The sequence below is a fragment of the Ciconia boyciana genome, chromosome 8 (genome assembly GCF_034638445.1).
Source record: "Ciconia boyciana chromosome 8, ASM3463844v1, whole genome shotgun sequence".
In the NCBI taxonomy this organism is placed as follows: Eukaryota; Metazoa; Chordata; class Aves; order Ciconiiformes; family Ciconiidae; genus Ciconia; species Ciconia boyciana.
Window position 1 is genome coordinate 42,863,587 of NC_132941.1, and position 10,059 is coordinate 42,873,645.

At 42.4% G+C, this 10,059-nt stretch overlaps 1 protein-coding gene across 2 annotated transcripts in view; it reads right to left on the bottom strand.

The window, feature by feature from the left end:
• VCL (vinculin) overlaps positions 1-9,740 on the bottom strand; it is a 63,092-nt gene extending 53,352 nt beyond the window's left edge. For both annotated transcript variants that reach the window (XM_072869321.1, XM_072869322.1), the window contains exon 1: positions 9,296-9,740. In XM_072869321.1, the coding sequence (XP_072725422.1) occupies positions 9,296-9,463 (168 nt within the window). In that variant the 5' untranslated portion in view covers positions 9,464-9,740. The remainder of the gene's footprint in view (positions 1-9,295) is intronic.
• Positions 9,741-10,059: the final 319 nt, after the last annotated feature.

Consider the following 10,059-nt stretch of genomic DNA (forward strand, 5'->3'; position numbering starts at 1 on the left):
TTGCCATTACACAATGGCTTAGCTAAGGTGACATTTGTGACTTATCCAGTACAGACCAGAGTGCTCCTCATCAATTCAGGGGTTACAGAAACCATCACCATCTCTCATACTGCTACTTTGGCACTTCTGTGCTGTTAGAAACAAGGAAGAACTGGTTGGGAATGCAAAGGTCAGGTGCAACCTTAGCTGCAGTGACCATAAGATGGTGGAATTCAGGATCCTGAAAGGAACAAACAGGACAAATCAGACCCTGGGCTTCAGGACAACAGACTTCGGCCTCTTCAGGGACCTGCTTGGAGAAATCCCATGGGATAAAATCTTAGAAAGAAGAGAGGTTCTGGAGAGCTGGTTGATTTTCAAGGATCACCTCACTCAGGATGGTTCACCCTGATGAGCAGAAGGTCAAGCAAAGGTGGCAGAAGGCCTGCATGGATGAACAGAATGATCCTGACAAAGCTGACATGAAAAGTAGGCACACAAGACGTAGATGCACGGACAGGTGACTCAGGAGGAATACAGAGATGCTACCTGAGCATGCAGGGATGGAGTCCATACCAAAGTCTACCAAGAGTTGAATCTGGTGAGGGACACGAAGCACAACAAAAAATGCATGTGTAAGTACAGCAGCAGCAGCAAAGTGCAGACTATGTAAAATGTGAGCCCACTGCTGAATAGGTGGGGGGCCTGGTGACAACACAGAAAAGGCTGAGGTATTCAATACCTTCTTTACCACAACCTTTACTGAGAAGATCTGCCTTTAGCAATTCGAGGTCCCCAAGACACACTGAAAGTTTTGCACAAGGAAAAAGCTTATCCTCATGAAAGAAGATCAGGTTACATTCACTATTCTGTGGGTGTAACCATTGATGGAAAATGCAATGCAGTTTTATTACAAAAGATCTCTTCATAAGGATTCTAAGCCAACAGCAACAAGACACACAAGTTTTCTACAGGAACGGCTTGTTTCTGTTCTCCACTCTTTACTGGAGAGCCCTGACATGAATCACCAGTTTCCTACCCTACCCGTGAAGTCAGGGTACTGGGAAACTGTTCCAACACATGTTCTCTCAGTGAGAGAACGAGTTAAAGATCACCCTCAGTATTTAACAGTCAATATGAGCTGACAGTTTCAGTAATCATGGAAAGCCTTTGGGAGTTAAGAGGCTTTTTTTCCTTCTTTCCCCTTTCATCAGCTAGTATTGTTATCCATTAATCATTATGAATAATGTAAATAATTGTTCTGATGCTCCAGAACATTGTTTACTTTGGAACAAATCTCTTATTCTGAGGTGAGTTGTTCAGTACATTTTCACAGAAAACTTTGGTTCTAGTCTCAGGATAGGGACAAGTACAAGTCATACCTCAGTAGACTTGAATTATTAGGCAAAGTACACAAAGGATAGGTTTGCCCTCTCTACTGATTCTCTATGCAGTTTTTCATATTCTTACAAATGCACTAGGGCCTGAAATTACTACAGGAACAAACTAGACCTACTTCCAAATATTATGCACATAGTTTCCCCCGTTCTCAATTCAGTTTTGAGCTGCTAGGCTCATGTTTTAAGGAGATACTTACTGGTGAAATATTTGTAACTGAAAAGAAGATCCAGCCTTTATTTTATCATTTCATCTCTCATGCAGCAAGTCATCCTGTATCCACAAAGTGTATTCTGAAATCCAGATAGCTGCAATAACCACTCATCTGTGGTGCATTTCCATGCATCAACACAAGTTGTTACTTTAGACTCCAATTACAGGATGTTACTTAGGGTTAATTTTCTCTTGCCTGATGTCATAAAGATTAAGAAATTATACAATTAAACATTACAATTAATTTCATGGATGCACTTATAACAGTTATATAGTTATAAAGAAGATACTTTACTGTTCAAATTAGATAACAACAATGCTCTCTAGTAAGAGCTCCTATTGCTGTGTTTAAAGATAAATTCCAGGAAGGTTATCATTTTGCAGGAATTAAGAACCATGGCTGCAGAGGCAAGTTCTGTATCAAGAATTGCTTCTCAGCATTTGACTGAGCAAGTGATAGAATAGAATTTGTGTCACTAAAGGAAAACACACATTACATTGCAATGTTTCTTAAGATCTAGTTTGCCAGTCTGACTTGCTTTCCAGAGTGAGAAATGACAGCAGAAGATTGATATTACTAACAGTAGATAATTTGTCTTCATATTTGAGGTGAAAAAATACAAAGCCAGTAAGACTTAGTAAAACAATGCAGTCAGAAATGAGCTTAGGAACAACACATACAAGCTGTACAACAGAGAAGTAGGGATAAAAAGCTAGTCTTGCTATATGTGAAGTCACTACCAAAAATTAAGCAGTACTCAAGGCAAGGACCGACTAGGACTGGCCTATTCTCTCCTTTGGAAAAGTAATTGGCAAAAAAGTGTAATTTGGCTTTTAAGAATTCTAGCAGATTTGGAACAAGAAACATACCCCTAGCATTTCCAACAACCAGTTAATGATTTCAGGCATGATTTACAGTAACTAGCATTAACACCACATGTTTGCTAACACATCTTTAAAACCACTGCTTGGTTCTGCCTTCCCCCTCCACCCCCCCTCCTCGCAAAGACTTGCTTCATCAATCCAAATTTCAACTATATTGGGAACGGGAAGACACCTGTAAATTATCCCGCTTATGTTCTGAAGCTACACATTTCTAAATGTAAAAAATACTGAACCATGTTTTATTTGGTTCATTATTTTATTAAACTCTATAAAAGGAATTCCATGTCTACAGTTCAATACCACTATGTGGAGAAAAATACCTTATTGTTTCAAAGCACAAAGCAAAATTACATGACGCTTTAAAGTTATGAGAAGTCAGGTACAAGTACAAATCGCTAAACATTGGCCCTTAATATGGATTTAACAACTCTTCCCTCACTGCTGTAATTCATTTATGCAGCAGAAAGTATATGTTAAGTTTTCCAGAGGAGGAGCGGCATACACCATATTGTTGGCATATGGAATTTCTTAGTCCAACTGCCACTTTAAGGTTATCCATTCCACAATAATATTCAGTTTTTATGCCCAAAAAGCAAGCTGCATGTAATTACTAATGGAGGCATTCACCATCTCTATGCACATTTAAAGGAACAGAGAACAAAAGATTCCTTTTAAGGCTGATGGAAGAAACTGGTATAAATTAAGTCTCCAAACATAACAGAACAAAGAGATTATTCCATTCAAATTGGAAGCTGATTTATCACTTATGTAAAGATAATTCCTAACAGATAAAAGCAAGAAAGAAGTTTACGATGTGCTTTTGTTATTACAAAGTTGCTTTCTGTCTGATTAATCATTAATCACTCTTCTCCCTGTCCCTCCCATGCATACACCCTAATGGGTTTTATCCACTTTCTCAGAGCATATGGCCACAGTTCCCACAATATGGTAAGTTATCCCTAAAGAAATTGCAGGTACACTGAAGTAGAATGTTCTATTTCAAAAAATAAGGATATTTTATTATTTAAAAAACACTCTCTCCCCTAACACTAATCACAAGTTTCTATTACACATAGACAAGACCTAGAAACCTATAATGAAAATATTTATTCTCTCATGAGATCATCAGGGCTCTTCTAGTACTCCCATTCAGTTGTCACTAATTTTGAGTTCTACAGAGTTCAGATGAGCTGCTGTAACAACCCACTTCTTTCAGCTTAAAGATATTCCCATACAATAAACTGGAGATGGGGAGGCGCAGATCTACACATATCCCATGCCAAGTTACAAACATCAAGAAAAAAATTCAGAAAGTTACTACAACCCCTTGAGAGCCATCTTTTGTGCTGTGCAGAAAGTTCTGTAAGGAAAAAGCTTACCTTTTTCCTTTCTTCTCCATCCTTTTCCAAGATACATAAATACATTAACATAAATATTACAAGCTAATTTTTCTCTCAAAAAAGAAACACTAAGCTGTTCTCTCTTGTGTACCTTGAGATACAGGCAAGTCAGCTATGCCAGAAGAAAACTTAGGGACAAGGAAGCTGTTTTACCATTCACTCTCCACAACAGTCAGACCATTTCTCCTCATTCTAAGTGTTTAGCCATGTATTTGACTTTTGCTGCTGCAATCATGACAAGGATTTCAAGGCAAGCTGCATTTTTCACAAATATGTTTATAGGGGATTTCCAAGCTGGTGGTTTGCAGGTGTTGGTAGACAATTCACAGCCTGTCCAGGGAAAATACACAGCTCCTTCTGCATGGCCCTGCAACCCCAGGCAACTTCTCACTTGACAGAGGCTCATGGATATGCACCCAGAACATGCTGATTGCTTCAGGTGATTACTACTTCTTCATCCACTAGATTGAGATAGGACAGCTACACTAAGTGCAACTCTTCCACAGTTAAGTGGGGTTTTTTTTTTTGTCTGGTTTGTTTTAAACTTTATATCACTGCTTAAGTATTGGTATAGAGAGTTTCACCTGTTTTGAGTGTAATGTGTGATTTTAGTTGTGCCTAGATGGGGTGGGCTTCAGCTAGCGGTATTCTAAAGCAACTGACCTCGCAACTTTAGGAAGTGACAAAAACCTCTGACACGAATGACTGTTTGACCCAGTGCTATAGGGTGTTGTTCTCATCAAGTACAATCTCCACTTAATCTTACTCTGGACTGCGTTTATTTACTTTTAAAAATAGTGCTTGGCCCTGCTCTACTTAAAGGAAACATCTGATAAACCATGACTACGAGACAGGATATTTATAAGCTAAGAGACCCTTACTGATGATTATCCTGACCTGCTAGTTGTAGTTAGTGACCGAGATACAGAAAGATGTCAGTTTAGTTTCATAAGCCTCCAAATCTCAGTAGGTAGATAAAGGCATATCACAGCATCCACCCAGAATACATTCTTAAGAAATGTGATAGTTAACAATTTAATAGAGAGTAAAGCAATAGAAATTGGATGCATGTAGACACTTATGAAACACAGATTTAAATACAAGAGGACAGCACCTATAGAGGATGGAAAGGCAAAAGCTGCATCATCACCTAGACAAGTGCTGGCATTTCAGAGCAGATCTCTGTTCTGAAAGATCTCAGCCACTTCATTTCTGACCATAAGTATCTTAAATCTTTCATTATGAGCATTTCACAGCAGTGTCCCTTTCCTCAGAGAGCTCAAGCTCAGTCAAAATGAAGGACAGAAAAACAGGGTAATGATCAAGCATTTGGTCTTGGGTAAAGCAGGTCAGATCTTTCAGAGCATTGACCTGGTTCAACAACCCAGCCTCTGAAAAGCCAACATATCCTTGAATTGTTGATCCTGCTCCAGTATTTAAATTATGCGTACTTCTTCAGTCCCTTCTCAGGTTCCCCTCTGTTACCTTAGTTCTCATGCACAGAATTACTTCCCTATCTGTCAAACTCAGCAGCTTCACCCATGGTACTGTTTGTATTTGGCAGAGCAGCAGCAACACTGTTCTGAAGTAGTTCTGTCCAAAACAGTGGAGAGAAGTGACAAGAGAGGTCTACGCCTGTACTGACAGAAAGACAGAAATCCATACAAGGCAGTAAGTGAATGGAATTTAAAACATTAGAATAGAATTTGCTTTCTCTGTTTGGCAGTAATATAACATTACTCTGAACATAAATGCTTGTAAATTCACTACTGGAAAGTAGATATTTTTCTCCTCCATGAAATGAAGTTATTTCATACAATGTGTGTGATAGGTTCAAGTTTTCTGCATCATCATTAATCATCTTTGATAGAAATCCCTCTTTTTAAAAATAGGCTAAAAGTTTGATGTATGTTTTATTAAAAAAAATTAGAAAACCACTATATGGTTCATTTCCTCCCAGTGAAGTTTGACCAGTCAGAATTCAGAATATCATTTCACTGCCCACTAAACTAAGAGTATATTTAGCAAGCTCCAGATTATTCCCTGCCTATTGGGCTTGACTATTTTTCTCCTCCAACCAATTCTGTTGTCTTACAGTGTTACATCTTTAGCTACAAGAAACACCAAACCAAACCCCAACCCTCCCATAAGAGGCACACATCCACTCCAAGTATCAGACAACAAAAACATTAAGATCTTCAGTTAGAAAAGGACTGATTTAGTACGTTATTAATCTTGTGATATTAATCTGAAGCCTCTCCCTCAAATTCTTGGCTCTAGTCGAATGTTATTTTTGTGCAAAAAAGCTTCTGCCACTTACCTCTACGTGCAAAATTTTTGCATGGGCAACATGTACCTTATCTGACAGTTAAGAAATTTCATCAAATTACTTCAAAACATTTTGAGTATTGTTCTGCAAAACTATCCCCTAACAGAATATTCAAGACACAGTAGAATTGAACTGTCACATACTGGGAACTAATACAGAAACGCAGAATACCAACTCTTTGGTATTTACCATGGGAAAGAGACTAACTTGTAAAGATTTAGTTATTTCATTAACTTCAGCAATTACTTTGACTATCTCTTACCTAGGATTACTTTACAATTAGGTTCTGACAAGGAAGCATCCCTACAGCAGGTCTTGTTGGGTGTGCAAACCTTACGTTAAAAAAAACCATTAAACTTTAGGTGGCTTCAGGCAAACCTTAAAATACAGCACATCCATTTCTGACAGAAAATACAGAAATGCATGCTGAATGGCAAACTGAAGGAAAAGTTCTCATATAGAGAGATCTGTAGTCAAGTTATCTAGGGGAAGGACTCCCTTTTAACTCATCTAATAATCTTAAATTAAGAGTCTCGTATCTATCAACCTCTGTTCCATCTTGGATATAGTGTGTTGTGTTAACTCCATCTCAGGAATGTCAACAAACTAAACTTTAAGTTACTGCACGTGGCTCCTTCCTGATAGCCATTTTCTCATTTCCTAGCCCATTTCCCCACACAGAACATCTCCTAGGCCTTGCACAAGAATGGGGCTCAGCACTTCAAACACTGGTCCCAGCAGTTACTTACAGATGCAATAGTTACACAAATTAAATATTGCACCTTCCAAACTGTGGAGTCCTTACTACAGGCTAGGGAGCCAGAGAATGGTGCTGCTGTGTGTGACAAGTTATCACTGAAAAACTTCTCTGCTGGTCAGTACTTACCATCATGTACCCTTTGTGATACTCGTGCTACACGAAGAACCCTGAGCAGACAGGATGCAACACAAAGAGCTAGCAGCTACATTACTGTCTTGGTTATACTGACAATTCCATCTTTGCTCTCACCTCTGAAGCCACCAGAAGGCTCTCAATTAGATAACTTGTCTGCACAAATATTCCTGCTCCTGTGAAACTGCGGGTTCACAAATCACCTTTACACTTCAGAATGATGCACTGAAAACACAGCTCCAAACAGGAAACAGAACTTTAATTCTGTATTTTTCTTAATGTAGTCAAAGCTGCATTCTACCAGATCAGGGCATCTTCCCTCTAAGTACCACCTCAGATTACACCGCTTCTATCTGCTCTTTGTGAATTAACTCAGAAAAATAATTCAATAGTCTTTCCTTTTATCTAGCTAGAAGGCAAGAGAAGAGAACTAGAGGCTTCCAAAACAGTCCAAAATGAAAGAAGAGCTGGCATTAGCAAGCTGCAGAAAGTAACTAATCCTGTTTCTGCATTTCTCTAATAAATGCTACTTTAGCAGATCAGGTTTATTTTGAGAGGAAGGGGGGGGAATAGTCACACAACCCAGTGATACAGTCTAAGCTCAGAAAGGCAAAGCATTATTCTGAAGTCTTCCTTTCAAGGAAAAGTATTTCATACACTCAGGCTTCACACCCTTACAGCCAATATACCTATTACATCAGTTTGTTGCTGCAGACCAATTGCTCTTCATAAAAAGAAGAGTTTCAGCTAAAGTCCACAAGAAGCACAAGTATTCCAGACAACACCTCCTGTAAAATTAATGGAGTCATGGGTACCAAGAGTTGTAGTTACACTGTAGTAAACTGCAAAACCTCAGAGTAGCAAGCTATTCTAGCAGTAGCAAGTACTACAGGCCGAAATCTGATAAACACGTCATGTACATTAGCCATCTTGACAGGTTCTTATACCCACAAGCCTCATTATCTCAGTGCATTAATACATCAGTTAACAGTGACAATATTTTAACTGTATGTAGCTATTTAACTTTAAGGTAAAGTTTGCTGGCAAGGGATATCACTTGCCACAGATCACTTCAGAATTTTACAGGATTCAAAGTGAGCAAGTGACATCTGATGTTCAAAAATGAACTCAGAGTATCTGTAAAGGAACTTAACAGAAGTGCAAGGTAAGTATTACCAGGTAATTCTTAATGAAATAGAGGAGTATGCAACACTGCAGTGCTTTCTGTATCAAACAAGCCATTTCTGCCTTGCTACAGTTTGCTATTCTTTTGATGCAGTTGGTTATAAAAGTACTAATACAACTAAAACATTTCAAGTGTATTAGTCATTTGCACTTCTCAGACTGAAATGTCCATATTGCAAATACTCAGGTCTTAAAGAGACATGCTATGTATCACTGCTTTCAACAAGTTGAGAGATTCGAGCCGATTTTCAGCCACCTTCGGCTTCCCTCAAGCAAACAGTAACTCGCACTCGAGGCTACGTAACAAACTACAACTCCAAACTTTGCCTAGAAACCACAGGTCTGTCCCTCCTCGACTCCTGCACCGATAACAAACTGCCAGCCTGCGCCAATATAAAAATCACTATCAAATGCCTGGGAGGTTTAGGAGGTTTTTTTTAGGATAGCATCACACCAAGTAAGCGTTTTGCCTTTTATAGTGCATACACTTAAAACAGGAGTTTCCAAGACAGCAAAAAAACCCACACAGCATATCAGAGACATCTGTGATTCGTTTCAGGGTGCACCCCGCACTGAGTGGATAGGACGGTATAAACAGCAACAGTTACGGCACTTCACCGCACTTTAAGGTGATGCTGCCCCTCAGGTGGGGAAAAGGCAGGCTTCTTCAGTCGTAACGATGGTGAACAACTCGCCGCTCCGGACAACTCACCGCTCTGCAGCACGGCTCGCCGAGCTCCTCCGCGGGCCGGGGCGGGAACAGCCGAAGGCGGCTTCCAGACAGGAGCCGCAGAGGTCCAGAAAGCCTCCCAACTTAACCCCTTCCCGGCCCCAGCCTCGGCCACCGCTACCGGCGGCACCCCCGGGGAAGCCGGTCCGCTGGCCAACAGCACCTGCGCGCGACAGGCCGGGGCGGGCAGGCTCCGCGGCCGCGGGACCCCGAAGTTGGCCGCGGCGGCCAAAGTTGCTCCGGTGAGGCGGAGCGGAGGAGGCGGGCGGGCCGCCGCTACTCACCCGCACCAGGTTGCTGACAGCGGCCTGCACGGCCGACACGGGGGCGGTAAGGTCCGGAATGGCCTTGCCGTCCACCTCCCCCTCCTCGTGCATGATGACCAGGTGGGAGATCTGCTGGGCCACCGGCTCCAGGATGCTCTCGATGGTGCGCGTGTGGAAGACGGGCATGGCGGCGGGGTGAGGGGCCGGGGCCCGAAGTCCGCACAAACTCCTGGCAAACTCTGTCCCTGCGGGCTGGCGCCCCACAGAGAAAGCCGCAGCCTCCGCGCAAAGAGAAAAATGGGGAAGGAGAAGAAAACAAACGACCACTGAGACCTCCCCTCGCCCCTCAGCGGACTGCAACAGCCCGGAGAGGCGGCTCCCAGTTCAGGCTCGCGGAGGCGGGACTCGAACTCGCTGCCCTCCTGCCTCCCCTAGCAGCTCCCACCCCGCACTGGCACCGGTCCTCAGCCAGGCGGCGGCTTTTCAGCACCACAACCTACCCCTCCCACGGCTCCCCGCCCTCTCGGGCTCCCTCGCCCAATGGCCGAGCCGGGACCGCCGCTTCCAGTGGCGCAATGCCGCGTCCATCAACATTCCAGCGCCTCCCTCCCCCTCCGCCCCCCCGCCTTTCCCGCACCACCCGCCTCCCAACCAAGCTTGGTTGCGCGGGCGCTGGTTTCCCAGCGTTGGGATGACGTCAGACATTCTGGTGTCCATATAAGGAGACGATTAAAGCCGGGGTGCCGGGATAGTGGCCGGGGAAGCGGGGGGCGGCGGGATTC